The following is a 26935-nucleotide window of genomic DNA, read 5'->3' on the forward strand; positions in this document are numbered from 1 at the left end:
ATTTAATCTGCAGTTCAGTCCTATCTGGGGGTAGGACAGAAGCCCACTTAAGCTCAAGGCTGAATCAAATGCAGAAATCTGTCCTCTTATGCCGCCTTGTTATAAATAACCATGCATCAGCACAACATATACATTTTGTTTTTGATATTTTGTGGCCAAAAGAAATTGACCTTACTTTATTGAATCAGCCTATTAACTATTTAACAACTGTGCAACCAGCAGTGGGAAACTTCAAAGTTTCACTGGTAATTAAGGTTAACTATACAACACGCTGTTCTGTGCTGCTCAAAGCAGTCTACATGCAGTGACACCATTTCACACTATAGACTGTGCACTTTTTTTTCTCATTCAAAACAATATTACATCAGCAACATTCCTGTTGCATAATTAGCGAGGAGTGGAGATAAGGTCCGCTGCACCAGTTTGTTTTGTGTCTAACTTACCCTGCTGCACAAACCAGTCACAATTAAATTTGGAACCAGCCAGGAAGCAACACACAAGTTCATTGCGTATGAATTCAGCTTCACTGCTCACCCATTTCTGTCACCCTCACATGCTTAAGCACCACCACCGACACCAACACCACCACCACCACCCCCCTCCTGTCACCCACACATACAAAACACATCTCACCATTTTCAAATGTCTCATTTCCAGACTAACAATAGCTACTTTGCAGTTTGGGGTTGGGAATAGAAGAACTTTTCCTGTGTACAGTGGCAATTAAAATGACGAGCGGGTCCTGCTTGTTGCATAATTCCCTCAGCTAACACAAAGGGACCAATTTTCTCCTGAAATAGAATTGTAGTTTACATTACAATAGTTGGGGGCATGTGGGTGGAATGCAGAGTTTAGATAGGAACGTGCTAATTAATGTCGAGTGAAATTGTAGAGGACAGAAACAAAGTGTTGGTAGCCAGTGGTCAGTGCGCATCAATCTGACTGCTGCTCTCTTTGTTGTTTTCTGGTAATTCGATGTTAATGAACAATGACAAAACAATCGTTGTAAAATCCACAATTGAGTTTCTCTCCGTCGTGTTTCTGTTTTTGTTGATAGTATAGGAAACACGTGTCCTTGTTTCAAAAAAAAAAGAAAAAGAAAAAAGAAAGAAAGAACTTTACCTACAGTGTCAGCAGTACAGAGAGAAAGTGAACGAATGTCTGTAGATAAGGGTTTTTTAGCTTCGGATGAGTCATCACTTACCTGAGACTATTCTTCCACAGTATCTACTGTACATCTGCAAGGGAATTAAGGTTTAGTGCAAAGGTCAGTTCCAACCAAATCACAAAAAGCAAATTTTCTATCAGTTACTACTAGTGGTATGGAGCCACAGAGATTTTAGTTTTCTTTTCTTTATGCAGATTTCCTCTATTTTTTTTTTTGTTTTTTTTTTTAAGTTTAATTTGAGTTTTGAGATATCGTTGACATTTCTGCCGCCACCCCAACATAATAGAGGTGAATGTAATTTGTTTTCTGGTGCTCAAACTACTAAAAAGTTTATATGAAAACAGTTTCTCTGGAGTGTGCACAGGGCTCACTGTGAACAACTTTTATTGAAAATATAGTGCTGAACTCATGGGTCTGCAGATTTTCCTGAGCAACTTGAGCATACTTTTTTGGAAAGACATTTTGCTGTTGAGTTTTTTTCCAATTTCTTTTTTTCTAGTTTGAGCAACATGGACTAAATTTCACTGACGTGGGTTTTGTTTGTTCATTTTTATCTGGGTGATCTGCCCTTTTAAACAGAATGACTGTCAGAGAACCATCCTGTATCTGGAAGGTCATAGGTTCAGCTTCCTATCCCAAGACTTCATCCTTGCTCAAAGGATGATTCTGTTTTAGTGCAGCTTGGTTCTTACAGTTTAGGCTATTATTTCTACTGGTTAGAACACTTCATTCACTGAAATAATTGCTGGGAATAGAAAAAAAGGCTGTAGCAAAGTCTAGCTGGGCAAGAAACACCTACAGTCGGCTGATCAGACAGGTTACAGACAAACCAACAGTTTAACCAGATCAAAAGCACTTACTGTCAAAGTAAAACTGAAAATGAGGGCAGCTGAAATGTTGGTAACTATCCCTCGTTGCATGTGAAAACTATGTGCATGCAAAACTAGAACAGATGGGATTGGTTAACCAGAAAGGTGCAAACAGTAAACTGTGATGGATTTTTACAATTCTCAGAGCTCAACAATCGCTTTAGTGAGTAGAAGACATGATCATTAACATTAATCAAGGGAATAAGTTGTAATAAAGTGGAATGATCCTTTAAATGACCATCAGTATAATACAATTTCACTACCAGCTCCAACTAACAATTAATAACGTAGCAATAAATAAACATAGATCAGCATGGTTTCAGCAAGTTACTACCTCTGAAAAAGCAGAGTACACCCACTGCTCCCAGAGAGGTTTTAGAATTATACACACAGAAAGCATCTCTGCGCTTCACTCTCACTCTTAAAGCTCATCCATCTTGTTTAACTTTATCCTCTGGGAACTTAACCCCCATCTTTAAAGTAATCAGCATTTAGATTAAAAATGTAAACACTCCCTATACATCATCTTATTTGTAGAGCATTCGCCAGGTCAAAGCTCAGCATTCTGCCAATTAAGTCTGAGGCAACACCAATTTAGGGTAAATTAATGTATAAGTGACACTGTACGAGACCTTGTTTGTTTGTTTGTTTTCACATTTCCATGTTCTCCAAAAGTAAGAACAAAGTAGTTTAATGAGCAGATGCCGACAAAATCACTCTAATGAATACTGTAGGCAGGCAGCAAAAGATCTCCATGAATGCAATTTTGTTTTCCTTAGAGACCAAACTGACAGATAATGCCCCAAAAAAACCAAAACATGCTCTTGAGGACTGATCCCAGAAAGAAGTTTACTGGGTTATCTAGATAACTTTGTTGTGTAAAATCCCAAATTAAACCAAATCACCAAAGCTGCTACTTGAAGCTGCTCCCTGGTTGGATCAACACCCAAGAGCTTCGGTCAGGGAAAGGAGCTGTGGTGTTGTGAAGTTGAATGAATGTATCTACGCTAATGTCTTGAGTTTGCATTATCTATTATGCACGAATGTTATAATGGCTGCATAGATAGGTTCACAGTTCTCCTGCCGAGGCTTTGTTAAAATTTTAATCATTATTAATGACTGGTCGAAGAACAACTTCAGAACAGCTTTAGTTTGGATAAAATACCCTCTCTGCTGCAGGCTTAAATTCTGTCTGATGGCTCAATGCAAAGGTTTTGCAGGATGAACCACATTTAAAGCAGCAGTTTATCTGACAATCTAATGCCACAGTTACAGTTAAGGAAAGTCTTTTTGGCATGTTTTTCAGTCCTGTCAAATCAAATATGCAGAAGCTGTTTGCTTAAAACTGGCATCTATGGCTCATCTCTCACTTGATTTCACACATACACATCCTTTCGTGCTGCCTTGCACCCTCCAAGTGAGCAGCATGGCTTGCAGTGAGAGGCTGGGTGTGATCTCTTGTTTGCTGGAAGATAAAGGATATGGATATGACCGGACATACATTACAGGCTGTGGGTCATCAGGTGGTCTTTGAGGCTGCAGCTGCCAAATTTATTTCAAAGAGAAAGAGAGAGACAGAACAAAAGGAGAAAAAACAAACAGGAATTAGCCTGTGCAAAGAGACAGCAGATGGGAGAAAGGTTGAGAAAGTAAAATAACAGAACTTGATGTGTAAACAGAAAATGAAGAAGCTGGTATGAGTTAAGGATGCCAGAGGCCAGAAGTAGAGTGACTGTAAATACAAGAGTCCCAGGGCATTGCTTTCAATCATAGTGAAATGAATATTAATGGTCAGCTGACTTGTCTTGGCTGCACTAATCATGTCCTAAATCTCAGAGGTGGTCAGGAGGACAAGAAGAAGGTAATTATGCATTCATTCAGTCACCAACAGAGCAATGCCAACACACAGCCTTGTAAAAATACACATCATAACAAAGTGCACAAATATTCAGAACACAAGAAATTTTGAAATACAGGACAGCTTTGTGAGGTCTATGTGCTTATACTCATTTCAATGCCTTGTGTCAGTTATTAATGAATGGTCTTCGGGTCCTTTGTAAACAAGTCACTAAATATACTTGAAATGATCCGAATCCCCTATATTTATATTTGTGTTCCAATCCTCTAACAAACAAATACCTTGTCAGAAATGTAAGCTGTGTGTTAGCTTCAGTCCAGCAAAATAAAGACATCTATCAAACAATCTGATCATTTTCACAACATCTATATATAATTTCAGATGGAGAGATAAAAAATATTAATAGTGGGAGATATTCAAGTAAAAACACTTTGGGCAAGAAACACTCACTTCAGTCATCTTGTATCATTTTGACAAACAGCATCACTTCTGTAAAAGTTTTTCAAGAAACTCAGGTTACCTGAATAGGTTCTTGTTTTCTGTCAAGAAAATTTAGCAGATTTTAATACTTTCACCTTAAAATTGTGCAATTAAAAGATTCAAGGATAAGTCTGGTGATTTTCCATATTCTTTATTTTCAACAAGTCCCGTGAAAAGACCAAAATTTATAGAATTTTCTGCCTAGACAAAGCCTGAAATTGCTTATTCCCTGGAGGTCATAGACCTCCACTGTTGTCCAAAAACTATTAAAAACAATGAGACATAACATTGCTTTGGCAGACACGTTCCTTCATTACAATGAACACAGGAACTGTAGTTCCACTAACTTACCAAATGGATTAATCCTCAGCTTAAAACAGTCCCCGACAAGTGATCTATTTACTTCAGTTTGAGACACATTTGCTAAAAACTACAGAGCCCGTGTTTTAGGAGACAACTTATTTTAAAACAGAATTGTATATTCATGACCTGTTTTTGAAACATTAACATCTTCTATAAGAAAGAATGGGTTTTCCGGGTGGGGGAGGCAGAAAGTACTGAGAAACTGACTCATACATTGTTGGTTTTGGTCTTTTCATGGGATTTGTGGACAATAAGAGAAATAAAGAATATCTCTTTATTCTCTCATCCTCAACTAATATGTCTCACTGAGCTTTCACTCCTCCCCTCCAACGACACCCCACCACTCCTGAGTGGGAACCTCCAGGCTCTTCTGGTCGGAGTCTCCATGAGGCCACTCCTCTCTCTCTTCCTGCTGTCCGCCGGCTTTCTCCCAGTCCAGCTCTTTAAACGAGTTTCCCCCAGAGCTTCTCCCTCTGTAGTTTCTATCCCCCTGATCCACAGAGTGGACCGAAGAGGCCACTAGGGACGTCTCTCTGCTGTCTGACAGGAGAACCCCACTCCCTGAGCTGTATTCACTGTTCGAGTCTGCACCTAGCGCAGTGATAAAACAAAGGGAGGGGATGGACAGATGGTGAGAGGGCTTCTATAAACAAACACCACATGAGAAAAGCCTGGTTGCCCAAAAATCCAGGGCTGGGATTCAACCAAAATCCGCATGATGATATTTGAGCTGCACAGTGATTTTGGTCCAAAACAATTATTTTCTCTGCCATATTTTTCCTTTATTTTACACCAAACTGTAGAATCGTATGCATGGAAGAAATACCAGAATATTTTTTCTGAAAATGTTTCTTGAAATTAAATGTCAGTACATCATGTAACATACAGTCTCACTACATTTCATTTAGAAAGACTATTAATAGTTCAGGGCCATAAAAACACTGCCAGTGACAGAGACAAGATAACCAACATCATAAAGTGATATTAAAACTCTGCTGTGACTTTAAGGCTGTCTCTTTTCAGCTATTGTTGATGGATTACTTGTGCTTTTCTAAATTGTGTTTTTTTTTTTTTTTTTAATGTTAAATGATATGATATGATAAACCCCAAAACTCCTTACAATTATTAGGCTAAACCTTGCTTAAAATGCCCTTTTTATGCATCCAGCTGGTTGGCTTCCTCTGACACTGTGTATATTTTCAAAAATCTACAGGTTGTGCAAGAAATAACAAGAGTACTGTTGCATCTTGCACATTCGCTCCAGTTTGGTGTGATTAATGAATAAGGAATCACAAAACTGCATTAAGTTCAACTCCCAAAATGCAGAAAGCAGAAAATACTTAGAATCCTTTTGTTTTTTGTTCCTATCTTTTTTTTCTGCATCACAGAGTTGATGTTGTATCTCTTCCTTGTCACACATTTTTCTGGATGTTAATGAACTATTAGATGAGCAGCAACACCTTGTACTGTGACTTGAAGTCGGAACTCAAAACAAACACTGAAAAGTTGTTAATTAGAAACTCCTGGAAACTAAAGGTCTTTTGCTCTTTAATTGGATGGGATCACATAAGCCGCCCAGGCACTTGTCTCCTCAGTGTTTCTGAGTTTGTGCTTTGCAGGTTAATAGGATCAATGTCATAGTGGTGTGTGCCAGTCTCTTGACCTTTTGTCTTTGTGGCTGTGAGTGTTTGCACATAACGCTCTTCTCAAATCAATATAGCCTAACACTAAGCCAGCCTGTCACTAACCGCAGACCTGATGATGATGATGATACACATGGATGGAAAGAACTAACCTTTAAGATGAAACAGTGAACTAAAGCCAGAAAGAGGCTAATCATCAGTCATGTTGCAGGTGATAAATACATTATGACAAGTGACAAATTCCGAGAGGTAGCAGAGGTTTTTGATGTTAACAGAATGGCTGGCTGACAAAGTGCAATGCATTACAACTGAGAAAGCATGACTGTATCACCATGTCACAAGTTTTCAGTGTTCAAAGTCTCCAGTTATCAATCAGCAAATGCATTTTCTCTGAAGAGCCACTTAACATTTAATTCTGGGAACACTGGCTGCACCCAACATAACGTCAAACATACACTTCAAGACAGAGGATTGACAAAGGTGAAGAAAAAGATAACAAGTAAAGTGGGAGTAGCTGCTTTGCCAATAACTGTGACAGGCTCTCCAAACAGTAAAGTGAAACCATTTTTTTTTACATTCCTCATTAAACTTCAAAGGTAGAAAACAAAAAGATACACTTCAGAACTTAAGAGACGTCCAACACTGCAAACAAAATACAAAAGGAGGAAATTTTGTTATGTAGCAACATACAAGTAGTACAGAACAATATTTAGGGTTAGGGTATGAATGTTTCATATGGTCTTAGCCTGCTAATGTGTGTGCCGTGTTGCACCTAGTCGAAACATAAAAGACCTAAAGGCTCATCTAGTGTCACACATGCCCAAAATATGATATTAGAACAGATGAGAGAGCGAGAAAGGTATCGCTCTGGAAAGTACTTCATGTTGACACAGAATATGAGACTGGGGCTAGGACTGAGCACACACTGGAGTGTGAGCATGAGATGAAGCACAAGAATTTAAATTAACTGCATGTAAACTGCATAGCTGATTGAATGATAAATCATTTATTCCCGACAAGAACATTACATACAACGGACTGTAATGATTTGCACCTAGTGGAAGAAAACATGTAAATAAATCAGTGCTAAACGCATTGTACTGTAAAGAACAAACTCCTATTTATCTTCATAAAAATGCACTCAAAATTCAAATAAAAAACAGCCATATTTGAATGTAGCCACAAGCTCTCCCTGATTAATTTACTCCCACCTCATGTGCGCGTGATTGATGGAGGGAAGAGAAAAATGAAATAAAACATTAAAAATATGCACACTGAGCTCTGAAAGAGCAACGAGTTTGGTCTCATGTTGGTTTTTTCTCTGCTGGTTGAATGCCTAAAGCAAGTCACAAAATTTAATCAGTCAATAGAGAAGAAAAATCCCATTTGGATTGGAAGATACATTAGGCATAATATCTTCATTTTTCTAGGCGAAAATTGTCCCTGTATTTGATTGGAGGGGTTTAGCAGTGCCTTCGAGCATCAGTCTCTACATACATCTGAGTGACAGTTGGTCCATTATTGGAATTTGAGCGTGTCAAGATTTAATGTGCTTACTCCAACTTACTTTACAGAAGCATAATTATTATAATCAGGCTGTCAGGTCAAAGTCAGTGCAGAGCAAGATATTATGTAAAGGTTAACAGAGCTGTGGACCTGAGATGTGGTCTTAGTTGTGTCAAGAAAAAAAAACTTGAAACTTACAAGACATCTGTATGATTCAGCTGAAGTGCTTTGAAAGTCCCTCCCCACCACTCCATTCCTGAGAGGGGGGGGGGCTACATCCGCTGATTTTTGTTGGATGCAGCCAACACTTTCTGAAACTCACATTCCAATAATCACACCCACTTAACTCCTAACGCAACAATTGGCTGCTTTCTCAGAAGTGAGAAAATAAGCAGGTTTCTACATCAAGCTTTTTTCTTTTTTTTTTTTTTGCTTAATTTTTCACATTTTTTACTTTGTGTACACACAAATGCAGTGCCTTTAACGAAAGGTTATTTGAAAGTGTGCACCATTATCTCCATTTGAATGATTGCATGTCACCCCTCACTACGAGGGCAGGCTTCCTGCCTGGCCTTTTGAGACCAGCAATAAACACTTTTTGAAGACAACCTAATGCAAGTTTGAAGAAGGCTTGTTATCTTCTCCTTTTCAAGCAGTGCACATCTAGCAAAGCCACTGTCACACTGTGACATGGCATAGTCTCATTTTCAGCAATGAAACAAAGCGAAGACCTTCCCACTGTCTCTCATATTACAAAGCAGATGAAAGAACGTAAACACAGTTAGTGTGGAGAATATAGTTAAAGCATTGCACAGCCCCATCTCATATGATACATCTGTCTATAGTGTTGTGGTGATGATATCAAACTGTACATGAAACTACATGAGAACCTGCGTCACAGGTATCTATGACAAAAATGCAGCCCAAGTATAAACCCAGCTATACAAACTATTTCAGTCACATCTCTGAATTTATAAAGACTTGTGGCATAATTTGGACTGGGATTTTCTCAGGGATTTGAGGTTTGACTTGTGACTTGACCTGAACTTGCCCCAAAAGACACAGCAGACACTGGAAACAGCAAAGCCACTTGTGTAGTACAGTGAACTATGTCAGAGAATGACAGGGTGATTTTTTGACTGCTGTCTGACAGAGTGAGGAGCCATGTGTGAAGAGGCTGGGGGTTAATCCAGTCACTGAGATGGGATCGGCATGGGGGAGTAGGGAGTAGCGGATGGGTGGGTTGGGGGTCAGTGGAACAAAAAGAAGCCCCCAGTGTACCGAATGCTCCACTGACCTGCCTGAGTTGATCCCAGTGTGACAGGAGCTTGGCTACCTGTCACATTATCATTCACAGTCATGCACCCAAGTGCCATTTCCGCTCTGCACTGCGCTCGTGACACATGAGGAGCACTGCATTTGTCAGTGTCACTCAGTTTCACTCTGCTTTGTGGCAGAGTGTGGAGATCCAGAGGGGAACTTCTGAGGCATGGTTTTCTGTTGTGAAGTTTGAGCTCAGGGGTGGAAGTGGGAAAAAAAAAAGTTGTGACACTAGATGTGAGAGAGTGGACATAATCAGACCAATACATTACAATCAGGACTGACAAGCTACTATTCTTATAACACAAGTTGTGGTAATTGAGGCTTTAAATAAATAAATAAAGAAAGACAAGCAATAAAACAAAAGCAATTACTAATTAAAAGACTTTGGAAAGTAGATTTTTCTAAAAAAAAAACATCATTTTGAACATCAGAGTTGAATATGGACAGAAATGCCAGTGGTATAAATCAATCATTATACACTGTGCTCCTCAGCACTGGAGGCTCACTTCTTCTGTTTTTTTCTTTCTGACAACATCTTAGACATTAATCCATCAATCATTTAATTCATAAAATGACAGAGAATAGTGAAAAAAGGCCCATCACAAGTTCCCAGAACCGACGACGTATACGACGTCCAGTCCAAATCACTCGGTTTACTTACTTGCTCTACCCTTTTCAACAGCTGGCGACACACCTGTCTGAGTTGTGTGTACTCCTGTGAGTTGAATCAACATACAACACTCCTCGTTAGTATAGTGGTGAGTATCCCCGCCTGTCACGCGGGAGACCGGGGTTCGATTCCCCGACGGGGAGGTGAAACCTTTTTCAAAATTACTCAGTGTGGTTGTTTTTTTTTCCCACTGAGCTATCCAAAATATTTTGAGCTAACTATGTAAAACTTCCTAAAACGAAAAAACGGCGCTAATGTACAATCTTATGTAATTATATAGTCTGCCGATCTGGCCGAGGCCTTCAGGGAACATCGGTAAATTGTAGCGTCTACCGATCGTCTGCCTGTGAGGCGTTGAGGCAACATCTGTGAATTGTAGCAGTAGAAATTAAACTGGGTTACATCCACCCCCTCTAAACTTAAGAGTTTTTGTATGCACATCAGTTACACGCTGTGACACCCATCACCACAAGTTCTTCCCCTGTGGGAAACGGAGTAATGTCTACAATGGTCATTTTTAAGTAAGGGAGGAAACACCGGCAATGTGCTAAAACAAAAAAAAAGTTAAGGATTGATGCTGAAAATCTAGTAGGTCTAGATAAGGAATCATTAAGGAAATCAATAAAGAATTGGGCCTATAAGCAAAATTTATAATGGAACTGGTATCAATAAAATCTTATCAATTCCTATCCCTAGTCCCACATGTATTCTTTTTTTTTTTTTTTACATTGATTTGTGTCCTTTATCTTTCATCGGGGCTATATTTGGATTCATTGCAAGGCCGAGCTCTATTGAACTGAACTGAACTGAACAATATGGCCTCTGCCACAGAGCCATAGCAATTAGGTGCTATGAAGCTCTTATCATCAAATAGCCTTATTTTCACACTCCATGTGAACTCATGATTAGACTTGCTTCATCTCGCTTCATCCAATATTGACTCCTGCAAACACTCCCTCACAAGCTTTTATGTCTCATGAGGATAAATTAGTGTCAAGTTGAATTGTGTATAAGTGGTTGTGCATCTTTTACAGTGAAAGCAAGATTTCCATATGGTGTCCGTATAGCTGTGGACGGCCCCTTGGTGAGTGTCAGCACACTTCCGCCAGAGGCTGTTGTGTCTGGGCTTTTCATTAACACCTAAGAAGGTGTCAATCACAGTTTTCTTCTCTGGGGTTGCTCATAAACAAAACAGCAGTAGAAACAAGGTCCAATTCCCCTGCATCCCATCCAAGTGGCAACTACCACAGCTGAAGCCGAAAGCCAAAACACAGGTTCCTTAATATGCAGTTTCCCACTGGCCATCAGAAAGCTGCTGACTGGATTGAACTAACTGAGAAACATTCAAACTTTTTCCCTTTTTAAAAGCTGGTGAACATAGTGGAGAAGTTATCAGCTAAAGAGACAGATATTTCCCTGAGGTGTTCATGGAGACCAAAATCAGACCTAGAGTGAACACTGAACTGAATGTCATCGGGCTGCCAGAAACACAACTCCAAATGAATGCTAATGTTGCTCCATATCTGCTGGATGTGATAAAGAAGCAACTATTGTTCACTATATCAACTTCAAAAGGTAATATGGGGAACAAGCGATGGAAGCAAGCGAAAAAAACAAAAAAACAAATGAGCATTTTAAATTTAAAAAAATTTATAAAGAAAATAACAGTGGCAGGTGTCAAACCAAAATTCAAGCCTCAGAATCATAGTTCCAAAACATAAGCCAATGAGTGCAGACTCTACATTCACATCTTCATAGTCCCCCCACATATAGTAATAAAGTAAGAGTTTATATAAGGATTATGAAATCTGACATAAGATAGTTTGTACAAACATATCAAGACACAATAGTCTTTCTTTAATTCTTATCAATTTTGTCCTTCACACAGAGAAGGACAATACTGCAAACTTCCAAGTGAACCCTGCATTTGTTGGCATGCTCAAGTGCCATATTTGAATGACAGGTTCAGCTTGAGAGAAGGAACTGACAAACCCCCAGACATTAATTCCAATCTTGATTTTTCCAATCATTACCAAATTAGGATTGTGGCTTTTTAGGTTACATTTCCCAGCGGTAACCCTACCGAACCTGTGGTCCTGAGAAGATGAAAAGGGCTTAGATTCCCTCTAGGTTTATTTGGCAGTATAACAAAGTATAACAAAATGTATGTGCTTATGTAGTACAACATGAAGTGTATGTACCTGAGACTTCGGTATCACTGTGCGATTCCTCTTCCCCTGACAGTCTCCTTTCAACCTGCCGGACTTCAGGCACATAAAAATCCCCCTGTCGAGCTAAGGGGGCCATGAATTGGATCTGACCTTCCCTGTAGATCTCAAGGAACGGGTGTGCACACAGCCTCCTTTCCTGCAAGAGATGTATATGTATAACAATGTATAACATTGACATACAAATTTCCTTTAAAGTTTGCGTGTTAAGTGCACAATTCAGTCATTTTAAATGATCTACCTGCTGTCAAAAACTGTTCATTGAAAAGTATGTCAGCTGTGTATGTCTTAAATTTGTTAGTGCTAATTTAACTCTGAACCGAAGTCAAATCTGCCAACATTAAAATGAGTCCCATCAACACTTATTAACATGTGTATGTTTACATACATGTACATGAAATGAACAGAGGAAACACCATAGGAGGATACAAGTACAGACATGCCAATGACACCACAAGTCTGCTTCCGGTCAATCATAAGTGAAAATGATATGATTTCTTATGTGGGAACCCCACCGCTCCACCCCTGAACTAAAATGAAAAATCTTCCTCTCTCTTCACACCTTACATGCAACACATTTTAGATCTCTTTAATCTGTCTCTATGAATGTGCAGCCTCAACCACCTCACGCTGCCTCTGTTAAAACTGCCGTTCTTCCCCTGTTACTTGCCTCACTCCTCTAGAGGCGGGAAGTTCTCACATGACAGAGACCACTTCACTTCTCTGGGCTCATTAACCTTTCATACACCATGTTTTGTTATTCCGCTCATGCAAAGCCAATGTCTGTTACTTTCCCCCTTTTGGCATATGCCAAATGTCGAGCACTACTAGAAACACACAGCAGCTGCAGTGCAGTTTTTACATATCAATTATTTAAAGGAAGTTTGTTTTAATTTGCTAAAACTAATGTCAGTTTTCATTTCTAGTTGTCCATTTCAGTGCTGTAAAGTGCAACAGATTTGCTGCTGCTTGATGCAATGTAACACTAAATGAAGTAGATGTTGATTATTATCTGAGGTGATATTCTATGTTAGACTAAAACACAAGCGGTATTATTTTCTAAGGGTGAAAAGGCCAATGGATTTGAGTCATAGACTGCAGCATTTAGTGTGGTTTAATATTTCTTCAATTAAAAGTTTGCGGGACGTGGACATTAAATTGAGAACAAAAGCATGGTAAAAACCTCTGTATTCACACCTTGCATTCTTCCTCCATCTCTGAATCCTGTGCTTCATCACGGACTTTATTAGGACGATATTAGCCCAAGCCTTTAAGACCATAAATCATTTCTTACATTATGCCAAATTCATGGCATCTCTGCAAGAGTTGAAACTGTTCAGATTATTATTGTTTCTTGACAGATCCTGGGAGTACAAGGTCCCTGTGCCCCTTGCTGACGTTCCACTTTCAAGCAAAGTGGATGTACTTGACAGATAGTCACTGTTTAGTGGAACAACAGGAACGTCACACATGTACGATATGATAATCAGGCTTGTAGAGTGAACACACACTCTTTTTAGGAGACAGCTGACTTGCTTTCAAACTCTATCCTATCATCTCTCTCACCATCTGTCTCTCAGCCCAATTATGACAGCAGAAACGTTCCTCTCGCTGCTGTCTGCAGGAACAACGTTGTCAGTTCCAGTGAATCCGGCAGCATCAATTATTGGTGCATTTTTCCTTCAGAAACATCTGTGTATCCTTGTTGGCTTGGCTCATCAGCCAGAGTCCGACATGGACTGCTATATATTGCATATTGATGCGCATGCATGCATGCAGACATACACACACTTTAACTGTGCAGTTCAGACCCCATCAATAAATAATCAAATGCGAAAATGAAGAATGGCACAGACACTCCGTTGGTACAAAAGATATGCAGAGGGCTTCGCTGTTTATATTTCGGAGGTAAATTCTGATTTGTCAGAATTCTATTTGCTTGTCCTGAGACTTTTTTATTTGACTAGTTGGTGTGGTAAGTTACACAACAAAGGACTGGAGGGGAGCTCGGAAATACAGTGTTTCAGACAAAATGTACTAAATAAGAGTAGACTCAACAGTCTAATGGCATACTTAAAAGATCCAAGAATAAAAGCATTTATATGCCAAGGGAGCAAAGTAAGGGTAGGTTTTAAAAGCACTGCATTTACCCCTAGAAGAAAATAATAGATACACCTTACTAAAAATGAATATGAGGTGGCTAATACTGAGAGGAGCAACTCTGAACAGCTTCTGTTCTTGCTTTGCTCCTTTCATTCAAATAGGAGGCTGGGAACAGCCTACAGGTCAGTAAGGAATGAAGAAAGCGCACATCTGTTTGCTTCACAACATCCTGTAAAAGAATTAATCGTGTTTTGGGGTAATGATTCAGAAGGCTGCAAAAGACAGTCAGGTTCATACTGGAATTCATGACAACCATTCTAATTTGCTATGCAGTGTTAATGGGGTCCTGGCTCAGGTCTAGTGTCACTGACACATTATTAATTAGTTTGTGGGAAACTGAAACATCACAGGAAAACTGTGTTTACAACGGAAGTTAGGGTACTTCAGGTCAAATGGCTCCATAGACCTCAGCAATTATGTAAAAGCTCACAGCAACAGCATCAGAATCCAAAGGGTTCAGTAAGAAACACTTCAGGTTAAAAACACATTTTGGTGTCCTCAAAATGTAAATAAAACTGGAAGTAGGACGCAACAACTTTTCAGGGTCTACTGCTCAGTCACTGAGACTTGAATATAGTATCGTTCTGGCTGCCCCATCATAAAAATCAGCTTTTGTCAAAATTAAGATATAGACTAAATTTGTACTTTGTACTCACATAACTTGTTTTTCATTCTGTGACTGATTCACTTATAATTCTGGCTTCATTGAGTCTGTTTGTTACCTTATTTTACTTAAAAAAAAAAAAAAAACTTACATTCTTGAATTAAAGCACCAGGTTTCTGCTCAAAGCTGAATGACTCATCTGTGCATCTGCTTTTGTGACTGTAATTATGTGAAGATTTTGCATGTCTTGTTGCCATTGTTTTTTGTTTTTTTTTTGCCTACTCACTGAACAGCTACTAAAAATGAATCCCACCTGAAACGAATTCTTTGGAAAAACAGAAGACAAAGGCACCATTAGCATATTAAAGTTTCAAATGATTAATGAAAATCATGAATGAATCTTCAGCACGAGGTGGAGGTGTGAGTAATTCTGACACTTTCAGACCAACAGTGATGGCCAGAGAAGTAGGCGAAGAAAAAAGGAATCCTAAATGCTAATTCATTCTGAATGGATTAATATTTAAGAGGATCCTCTCTCTCCGTGTGTGCCCTCAGTTTTACTGACTGTTTTTATTGCTTCATGAGCTGGAATTTCTCCAAGAAGTTTATAACAAGGTTAGTCTTCTAAAATAGGAGACTGTCATTCAGCTTAAAATATGAATTGAGACATAACTAGTTTTCAGCATTTCACAACCCCAACTGGCAGCTGCAGCTGCGGAAAACATTCAGCTATGAATATGTCCAGATCATAACACCAATATCATACTTCAGCTATACAGACAAGCAGATGAAATAATGTATACACAAAAATAACAGAGAATATGGCAGGGCAGGAGTTGGACTGTCTTATTGTCTTTGATCCCGAATCACCACAGTTGGACCCCCAAGCACCCGATGTACATTTGTACATAATGTGCATTTTTGTATAACATAAGCTTTTAGAGCTGAAACTATTACTCAATTAGAAGACTGACAGAAAGTGGTGGATATAAAACATTTCTCACATTTACTAGACCAAACAATCAATTGATTGATTGAGAAAATCAGCACATGAATTAAAACAGTAAATAATGATTAAGAGTGCTAATAAATCAACAATAGTTGATGTTGTTATTCATTAGTGTCTTGACATGGCATCATGGCATATAAGCTGAAAAAATCTAGAGCTGCTGCTTAGAAATTTTAGTAACTTAACCTGTTATTAACTGTATGTGAAATTTATTTGAGGTCTCTGAAAGCTTTGATTTTAAATTATTTAGTTAAAATGTATTGTGAGACTTGAGGACACCCCCACATGAAACCTACATGTATTCAATCATGTATACAATCATTGCTTGGTGAGTAAGCAACAACCTAAGCCATCACGCCGAGCTATACAGTAAGGTCAGTTTTGCTGTGTCCTAATAAACAGAAGACCTGGGACAGAGGGAAGGTCAATAATTAGAGCAGTAGTGGAATCGCTGAGACAAACTGTGCTCCGAAGGCTTTTCTAATTGGGTAGGGGATTGAGGTCTTCTTATTGATTTTTGTTTGATTTTCTCCATACTCTTGCGGTATCAGGAGCCCAGGAAAGCACCAAGGCCAGTCCAGAACAAGAAAATCATAGTAAGGTCATTTTTTTTCTTCACATCCTCCACAGCACAGAAATGGGAATATTTTCACGCAGAGAGATATCTGTTATTTTGTTTTTCCGGCATGAAAACATTATTACATTGTTGTATTATTAAAGGAAAAGACATGGGAAATTACAAGGGCCAAGAGAACAGAGGCGAAACGGAATATATCCATCTTTGCTTCATGGTGGTTGTTTTCTTGCGTTGTTGTCACTCCAAGTTCCCCCTTGCCAACCCCCTTGGAAATACACAGTAAGTCACGAATCATAAATGCAATCATCCAGACCATCACCAACAGTACTCAGAGTTAATACTTCCCCGCCACAAACTTCACAAGTACATATCAGCCCATGCCAAAGCTTTTTCATGTTGAACCATTCAAAAGGTACTACGTAAGCTCTATTAATTGTTATAGTGAGTTTAATTATTGAGCTAATTATAGTACTATAGTTAAATAATAGTTAAATAAACCTTGTAATTACGGTGTTTTGTTATATTGAAACACTGTGACAGCAAACCTGCATCAACAAAGGATTAAAAATGAATGAAATTAGTTCAAACGGAGGGGATTGCCAAAAGCCTCATGCAAAAACACACACAGGTGTGTACACATGGCCCTTTAATCACCTCTCATACACTTTATATCATGCTAGCTGCGCATTTGTAGCCACTCTGCAGTAGGTCCTGAGAGAGGAGGTGAAGCATGGATGGTCTACATAGAGAACCACATCTGCACGGGATCCCTGTGCAAATACATCACATGTGCCCTTGAAATAAATAAATGCAATTGTACAGGGTAGTTTTTTGAGCTCTAAAACAAGATGTCAGCACTATACACTTAGCCAACATTCTGGTCATAAAAGCTCCAGTTCATAACAGGACACTGCACATAAATGTATACGTCAACAAATGACTTAATTTACTGTATGTTCTTTCATTAAAAATGTTTACTGCTACATTTAGGTTGTGCATTACTCACATGACTTCTTAGGTAATTACCGTAGGTGGATGTGTGGTAGCCTTGGAAACAACTTATCAGTGCTAAAACACGGGGGAAAAAGGAATAAATAAATAAAATACAAGTAATTCCTTGTTTTGGAGCGCTATCTGTGTTTGTGATTCTAATCAAATTGATAGAGTCAAAGAAAATCAGACTAAATTGTGTAAATGCCAAAGTAATTTGAAATTAAAAGTAATCTAGGTATGTTAATTGGGGTATGCTTACTGTGACTTTGATTGTAATTAGGGTAAAATAATGCTTACGATGTTAACAGGTGCAGTAATGGTTATAATTAAATTACTAGAACGCATTTCAGCAGCTGAAGGAGAAACACAGATTGTCGAAGAATAATTTAAACAGGCCTTAAAACATTTTTTTTTCAGGGATCAGGAAATCGATTAACTTACACCTTTTCTGCAACAATGGAAGTAAATTAAGCCAAAGTTGATACAGACAATTCCTCAACTTTTATCGATTACTTAGAAAAACTATATCTGTACAAAGGCAATGTTGGAACAAACTGTGTTACACCCTTTGAAGCATTATTTGGACACTGAAGTAGAAGTGTATATTGCTTTCATAATAGCAAGAAAAGGGCAATTAAAAAGGAAGACAGACTGGTTGGTCAGGGTTTCACCCTACAGCAAGACAGTGACCCCAAATTAACCTCTGGACTACGTCAAAACTACCATAAAAAAAAACAACACTGTGGGCTTCAACTGATGGAGAAGCCACAACAGTCTCCAAACGAGCTGGTTTGAGTTGAACTGGAGAGAAGGGTGAACGTAAAGCAACCTACAAGCACAACACATTTGTGAGAACTGCAACAGTGTTGGGACAAAGTCACAAAGAATACAATGACTACACAAATCTCAATAACAAGTAATGTTGGTGTTCTAAAACCTTTGACCTGTAGTGTATACGGTGGCATGAAATGTGTTTGGGTGCCCCTGTGCAAATGATATATTTTGTTGTTTTCTGAAGTGAAAAAAAGTAAATACAACCAGTGCATCAAACAGACATTAAAAGGATTAGCCTTTCTTCAAATGTTATTGCGCTGTTACTTTTTAATTCATGAACATGAAAAAAATAGAGGAAAAACCAGCAATTCTGGCATGAAATCAACAACCACGACTTGGTTGACTGTAGCACAACCTGCTGCAGTTTACAGACTCAGATACTTAAGAGAGGAATAATTTATGAGCAACTGTACTGAGCAGCTGAAAGTCATTATCAATGACGGTGTACACCATTTTACCAAAATATTTCATTATATCAACACCTACCAACATGCTTGCTAGATAGTAACTACCCTTACAGAGGGAAATATGGCATTATTTCACTGACATTATTTCATGAATAAATACCTGGACTACTATTTTAATTATTTTTTAATTAATTAATTAATTAATTAACACTGACATTATTTCATGAATAAATACCTGGACTACTATTCTTTCTGATGTGACAAGAATAGAAAATTAAATGCTTGCATTGCTTTGTGAAGCAGCAAAAATGCTGCTACAAATCAGAGACGACAAATTGACCAGCAATGTGGGGAAGTGATTTGACTTATGTATAAATATGCATTTTTTCCCATTATAATTCTTTTCTGTATTTATTTACCTTTACAGCCTTTTCCTCTTCGGAATTTAATTTCTAAGTGTACATTTTCCTGTTATCTGTTTTAAACAAGAAACAATTACATTTCTTAAAAAATGAAATTATGGTGCAATGCCTCCTCACCAGCAGCAATTCAATGATAGACAAAAGAGGAGTAAATTTTTCTCCAGTGTGAAGCTGCAAGTGTTGTTGGAGGAGATGCCCAGGGGTACTCTGGGATGGTATAACAAATACAGCGTATGCATTTGGGCACCAGAGGAGTGATTTCAACAAGGAAAAAAGCACTGGTACTATAGAGGGAGAACAACCAAAGTCAAGCCTGACACAAATGAAGCCTGTGCCTGAGATACCAGTGGTGGCTCTGTAGAAGAGACACTAACTCCCCACACAAAAAGAAATAAGACATGCTTTTCTCATGTCTCTTGATGAATCCCATCCACTTTGAATTTTCATGAATCCCTCCCTTCATCTGGTGGCTTGGTTTATAAGAATGCCCATATCTTCATTTCAGGTTAGTCCTGAATCCAAGTAACAGCGTGAGCCTAATGAAGCAGTTCTTAGCACAGGTCCCTCAAAATGATTCCTGAGGTTTTTGCAGCAATAGGACAAATAAACAGATCAGACTTTATGTGTAATGATGCTGGTGTTATTTTCATATCAGTTAGGGCTGCAACTAATAGTTGTATCATTATAAATCACAAGACTAAGCCATGCTAACGATACTGTACCTCGGCACAGCAGTGCTTTGAGCCAGATGTCAACATCAGCATGCTAAAATGTTTACAATGACAAAGTTAAAATTATGTTTATCATGTTTTATAATTTTATAATTTATCTTGCACTTTTGCGTGTTAAAACGCCTAAATTTGCTAATGACATCTAAAGTAAATTAAACACTTCAGTACAGCTGAGGCTGATGGGAATGAAACTAGTCTTGAGGGTATTTGGTCATGAACAAAAATACTGGGCAAATTAAATTTTCACCTGATGATGATGATGCTAGATGAAAAGTTACAGACAGGCTGACATTGCCATCCTTAGAACAAAGCTGCTAGTGTGGCTAAAAATGCCCAACATTATCTCCCAGAGGCAAAGATGATGCCAGTCTAAAGATGTGCCAGTCCAAAGATGTGTAATTGACAATGGTATGAAACGAAGAAAAATAAATGTGTGCAGATAAGAATCACCTCTCCACTGCAGCAGAGAAGCGAGCTGTCAAACAGAAAACATGCCCTGGTTTCCACAGGACCTTGCCCTTTTACAGATAATGGTGATAACACTTCAGCTGCCACGCAAACCAGGCTAGACACAGTGCACACAGCGAGCTGTGTATCAGGCTGAGTGGGTGGAGGAAATGCAGCTGGTGTAGAATCACTACATATTGTAAATGTAATAAAGAAAGTAAAAGTAACATGACTTTTAACCTGAGTTTTAGTTGAGATAATATTAAATGTATCAAGGAATATTCAAACATCTTTTAGGTTGAGGTGCTCAATATGTTGCAAGAGTGTACTAAATACTCATAATGAGAGCATGAGCAATACTGATAATTAACAACAGTCCTGATTTGTTTCTCGGGAGTAATGTATCTCTACAGAATACTGTTTAGTTATCTCCTTCGAGTTCGTGTATGTGGTGAGAAAAACATGTTGCAGAGATATCGAAGAGGATAAATCCCAACTAGTAACATTTTCCAGAATTTGACTGTGGTCAGAGTGACTCTAAATCCCAGGGGGCAGTAAAAGACAGTGAAAATTTGATGGAGACCTTCTGTTTTGACTCTAAACCCACCACTCAAGCCATTTCTATTCAACCATGAGCATTAAAAAAACACACACACACAAAAAAACACAAAAAAACAAACTACACCAGTGATGCCACTAATGCCTACAGAGCATACATTACAGCTGACAATAATACTGTAAGGATTATCATGGGAACTGCCATCCTAAAACAAAAGGCAAATTACAAATTTAAGAACTGAGCTGTCTCAGATGGTTTGCAGGCAACACTGTCCACATGTTAATTCTAGTATTAATCCAGGCAGTATTCACGCATGTTCCCACATGACTAGAGGGTGTGTTATCTGATATTTCTATCAGTTAGCAGGACAATATCAGTTACAGTATATTGTTGTTGTGACAATTTTCCATCATCATCTTGTCAGGGCCACATTTATGGGAAAAACTAATTTCATCATTAAGTATTATGCCATGTGCTTTCTTAAGTTTTTAAGTCCTTCACAACAAGGACATGAAGGGAATCACAAGAAAACCACAACCTATGTCCTCTAAAAGGCAAGGTTGAATATTTTTCCTCTAATTGTTACAGTGGTGAAGATTATACCATATATTTTATGACTGTTGCATTTGGAGAGTGGTAGAATTCTCTACAAGTTTTCTTTTATTTATTAAAGTGGTCTAATTTGTATTGCCGCTGGAGGTTGAGCAACTTTGTTTTACATAAAAGAAAAGGCCTGCTCTCTGGAGATTTGCAACACAAGCAAAAGTAGCCAGAGACAAGTAGACTATATATAAGACAGCCTTAGTCGGCTACCAGTATTAAATGCATAAGCGTTATTCCTTTAGGGTAACTGCACTGTGTCATCTCTCAAAGATGATCAGAGCTGCATTCATTGCATTGCATCTCACAAAATGTGAGAAATGTAAGAAAACTTAACTATTAATTGAGGTTTTCACACTGTGTACTCTGAAGAGGACACTGTGTGTAAGTAAATGAACATTTATGTATTACCGTTCGTGCTTGTTCAGCTACACATGCTGTATTTCCTTTATATGCAGGACACTAAGTGATGGTGCTGTGAAACAAGTGCTAATAGAAATACAAGAGGACAGACTTGACTTTTTTCAGTCCAGTTGTCATTTCAGGGTCATTCTGGTCATATTTGCTGAGGCATGTTTGAGTTCAGATTGCTGTCCACATGGTTCAGTGACTATGAAGAAGACATATGCAGCAGCTTTCTCTTGCATAATACTTGCAGCAGAAGAAGCAAACATAACAGAAAAATAACATCCGTCATTTGGCAGTCACTAAAGCTTTTCAAAATCGAGAACCCAAGACATATTTTGGTGCTAAATGCTGTAGGGACACTACCAACTTGGGCTGCAGCAAGTTAAAATGACTTCAAACGTAATATTCACCTGATGGTTCATAATGACAGCAGGCTTTCAGAGGCTGCAGGGCACTGAGACTGTCTCTCTTACAGATAACATAACCATAGGAACAAGCCTTCTATCTTACTACCAACAGACATTGCAGTTTTTTTTCTGAACAGAGAGTAAAAACAGCAGCTTTAAAAAAAAAAAAAAAAAGGATGAAAATCAATGCAGCCGAACTAGAGATCTCGCCTTTTTTTTTCTTTTTCCCCACACACTTTTGCGTTCTGCATTTGATGTGTAATATTGGTGGAGTTCTCCTTTAAGAAGACAAAACTGAAAAAGTGACCTTTGGAAGAAAATTGCCATTTGCTGGCACCATGTCAGCTCTTCTCTACTTAAATGTGCGAGAAAAGTGGCACTGCAAAGCCAACACTAGCACTCAGCGGAGACACAGAACATGTAATTGAGGGTATAGTGACATTTGACTGCTTCCTGTAGCAAGTGTGTTAATGACAGTAATCTGTAAGATTATGGAGGACACCACTCCATCAAAGGCATACGGCCCTCCTCTCCCTACCAATTTACTTTCACTTCATTCCTCTTCCTTTGCTTCTCTAATCATATCCAATGAACCCCTTATATTAATGCTGCATTTCTCTTCTCTCTGTTTTTCTTTTTCAGATGGTTATTTTGAATGTCAAAATAATAGTAACAACAGTGTTTCCTCAACAGTAGAACAACAGTCTTTTCAGACAATTCTCAGAATATTGTTCCATCCCACAGTGAAGGGGATGATGGAACATAGTATCTCTACAGCCCTTTTATAGTCTACATTTCATTTCAAAGCCCTGAGGGGAAAAAAGTGGTTCAAAGGGACCGGGGGCATAATGAGTGACAGTAGTCGCTGCCAGTACGAACAATCCAGGTGTCACTCAAGCAACAACACTCTTTACACAGACTTATTCAGCCCTGACAAATGAACAAGGACTGTGTGAAAGTCACTGAGGTGAATAAAGCAGTTAAGTCCTAAGCCTCGTTTTTATCTTTCCCATATTCTTAAGTTCGCTCTCTGAAGACTCAAACCTCTGCACCTTGGTTAGGTGCCCTACCCTGTGGTCGGACTCATACTTGAATGGTTCTGAATTGCCTCTTGGATTGCTTTTCAGAAAATCCCTCAAGAGGACACTAGAGCAAATTCATTTAATTTGCATGTCTATCTCAGCAACACGACCAAATTGTAGGAATATTTTAGCCGACGCAAGAGTATGGGTGTGTGTGTGTTCTTTTCTTCTGTACTGCAGAACACACATCACAGCTAAACGGACTGACCACATGCTCAAAAAGAGTTTTATAAATGCAATATGTAGTTCTAATAGAGCAACAACTTGTACAATTTGTGTCAGGCGTTTGGGCTTTGCTTGGCAAATCATCCAATCGCAAATATGTCAGCAGCAGTTTCAGCACTACAGGGTGATTTCAAACCATTTCCGGTGTTTTTTCTGACTGCAAGAACTACGTTTCTATTTTTTAAAATTCCAACCAGTTTTCCATATATGGCAGCCGCTCTGGAGCCAGCAGCTAATAAGACAGCACAATATGTGTTATTGACGTACTTTAGTTAAGTCACTATACTGTAGCTCCACAATATTTTGTTATATATGGAGCTTCTCCAGTCATTTTCTTTGACACATTATCACTGTATCAGCATTGCAAAGAAGGACAAACCAGGGAGCAAATTTAACAATACAAAATCACAGAATAATAACATTAAAGCAGACAGAACGCATCTTTTAAGCATTCTTCACATCCTAAGTGATTGATAAGATGGCCACTGGCACAAAACAATTGGTCCCATATCTAAAAATAGCTACCCTCCTTAAATTGTAATCACACCCTACCGCCTGATCTTGAATCAGAGTGACAGTGCAACAGAGAATAAAGTTTAAATCAGATCAATCATATGTAGATGTGACATTTAACACCAACAGTTGATTCCCAGCTGCTGGAGGATGAAAGTCATGTTTGAACATTTGACGGACAAACTCCACAGAGCTTCCTGTGGGGAGAGTTAGCTCGCAGGGTCATGATGCAACATTCTTGATAAAAGAGGCCCAATGATTTTGTACATTAATATAATTAACTGGTTAAAAAATAAAAATCACATACAACTGATTGGACCATGCTACATTAAAACTACATTCTCTCATCAGCAGAAGAAATAACGCCCGCTAATGGAAGTCTTGAGGTCTTAAGCTGAGCAAATCAGAAGTTAACAATAATTAATTGCCTGAAGAGTAAATAACTGGGAAATTTAACCGATGTGATGCCGTACATGTGAATAGTTCATACATCACAGAAATTATAGATAGACTGAGGGGATAAAGAGGGAAATGTGTTTTATCTTGTTGGAGACTGAGCCTTCAGCGAAAACACAGAACCAGGCAAGATACCCAGCTAGTTTGTGCCTTACTGGTAACTACAGCTCTTACTCTTGGGAGATGAATCTTGCTGATTTTTAAGAAATTATGATAATTTGGATATGTCAAACTTCACTGACCCTCAACCAAAAATGTATGAACCGTGTAAATTCTACTGCTAAGTGTGCTCTCTTCAAAATGTATTAAATATTTAAATCAATATTCTATACCACATTTCCTTTTAGCAACTAAGTGACTTTTATCCAAAGTGACAAAACTGGGCCTAATAAGTGAAAATAGGTATTTCCCTCATCATCATTAGAAATACACAGACAGGGTGGAATTTATCAGGAGTTTTATAATGTTTCTAATTGCACTGGTCTGTGAATTGCCCTATTATAATAATTATAGTTATTATTAATATGTATTGCTTATTTAATGTTTAGATATGTATTCCATATTTTAAGCTTGGGTATGCACGCTTGCTTTTTAATTTAGGGCCACTGTGCATGTGCGGTTTACTGGAAAAGTTTGGCTCTTTTGGGTTCAAAGTGTGGCCAGTGAAAGAGCCATGCTTTAGAAAGTGTCGCGAAAAGGTTTTGATGGTCTATTATCAATAAGAGAGACAAACAGTTGGACGTTTTAAGAGTTCCTGTCAGAGAGCAGCTCATGAGGGATAGTAATTTTGCACACAGAAGAAACGTAAGACTTTATAAAAGTTGACAGTTTGCTAATAAATCATCCCTGCCACATAGTCTGATCCCTTCAACTCATTAGTTACAAATGACAACCAGGACAAAAGAAATACATACAACTTCTGAATATTTAAACACAACTAAAAAAGTTGTACAGGAAAATTACTCTAAGGGGTTTTGAATTTAATTTGTTTCTCCCCTATATGAAGCCGAACCCTACCAACGGGAATAAATTATGTTTGAAGGTAATCACAAATATTCCAGCATATGACATTGCCTCCATGATTTTGTCCAGCATATAAAACCCATGACCTTTTCTGACCTTTCTGATTGTACATCACAGTTAGCTAAAAGCCTGTGTGTTTAACAGGCCCTGCGGACTAGCATCTGTGCACCACTTTACATCACTCTCGCCTACACGGACGAAAACGAATAAGAATTGCGAGAGGCAGCACCTTCTGTCCCAAAAATGAGGCTTCCTTCTCCATCGTGCTGAAGAAGACTTTATGATCACTTTACCATGTGTGTCAGTTGTTTAAAAAAAAGGCCATTTCTAAGGAACAAAGGAAAACTTGCTTTATATTCAGCCCAGAACCTCTGCGCTGGCAAGAAACTTCAGTGCCCTCAAGCAAACAAATGTTCCATCGTCTGCCTTTCACAAACCTTTAGATCTCGGTGAATGTCAGCAATATTATCCTCCCACCCCAGTCCCCAAATCCAGTCTGAAGGCCTTGCCACCGTGTTCAAATCAAATCTCAAGATGCCAAGGTGTCTGTGATGTAGCCTTCCACTAAAAAGCCAAGGCACAGAAGAAAAACACTGGGGCCAATCGATGGTCTGAGTAGGCAAATATCAGGCGCGGCCATGGGGCAGCGACTCAAAGTGTCTGACAGACAGAAATCATTGTGCCATGACAAGCCAGGCATGCTAAATGCTGATGAGCTTGTTTGAAAAGGTCTCACCACTTGGGATATTTGAAGTGTCAGCCATCAACAGCATGCTTTATTCACAAAAGAAAGCCATTTAGAGCGGGATGTGCTGTTAGGCTGCTTCTGTTAAATGTGATCCATTTTTCAGTTTAAATATTGTTCTTGAATTACATATAATGATAAACTATTTATAATGAAGTCAAACACTGTAGTGTTTCATAATTTCAGTGATTCCAGTAATTTCGTAATTCCAGATATAGTTTTTCTGTTTTCAGTGTGCATCGTCTCAGTGTGCCCCCTTACATATTGGAAAAGATATAAGGGAGCATGAAATGTGGGCAATTGCCTGTTGTTCAAATAATAAATGCTTTAATAATTTCAAAATTGACAGGTATTGTTAGTTTGATGGCTGACATTTGCTTATCAATATATTTTGATAGTCACTCTTCGAAAGTTCCCATGTAAATGTTTTCAGTAATATTATTATGACTCAACTCTCTGCCTTGATAGGGCAGTGCTGCTTCTCAGAGAACTCCACACAAAGGTGCATTCTGGGTGAACACTGTGATGCAACAGAATCAGGCTACAGGAGCTAACAAAGTACTGGATATTGCGAGAAGCAAGAACTGAATTTCAGTGCGAAGTTTCCCAACAAAATTGACTC

The 26935-nt window shown here is 38.6% G+C and overlaps 1 protein-coding gene and 1 non-coding gene across 2 annotated transcripts in view; one reads left to right on the plus strand and one right to left on the minus strand.

Annotated features, from left to right (window-relative positions):
* Positions 1 to 3563: 3563 nt before the first annotated feature.
* LOC121179901 (testis-expressed protein 264) overlaps positions 3564 to 26935 on the minus strand; it is a 31847-nt gene continuing 8475 nt past the window's right edge. Inside the window, exons 3-4 of the mRNA XM_041035039.1 lie at positions 12082 to 12247; positions 3564 to 5329 (exon numbers count right to left, since the gene is read on the minus strand). Coding sequence (XP_040890973.1) covers positions 5052 to 5329; positions 12082 to 12247 — 444 coding nt within the window. The 3' untranslated portion in view covers positions 3564 to 5051. The remainder of the gene's footprint in view (positions 5330 to 12081; positions 12248 to 26935) is intronic.
* trnad-guc lies at positions 9952 to 10023 on the plus strand. Its single transcript has one exon. It is a non-coding gene; the product is annotated as a tRNA-Asp (tRNA).

The sequence above is a fragment of the Toxotes jaculatrix genome, chromosome 3 (genome assembly GCF_017976425.1).
Source record: "Toxotes jaculatrix isolate fToxJac2 chromosome 3, fToxJac2.pri, whole genome shotgun sequence".
Classification (NCBI taxonomy): domain Eukaryota; kingdom Metazoa; phylum Chordata; class Actinopteri; family Toxotidae; genus Toxotes; species Toxotes jaculatrix.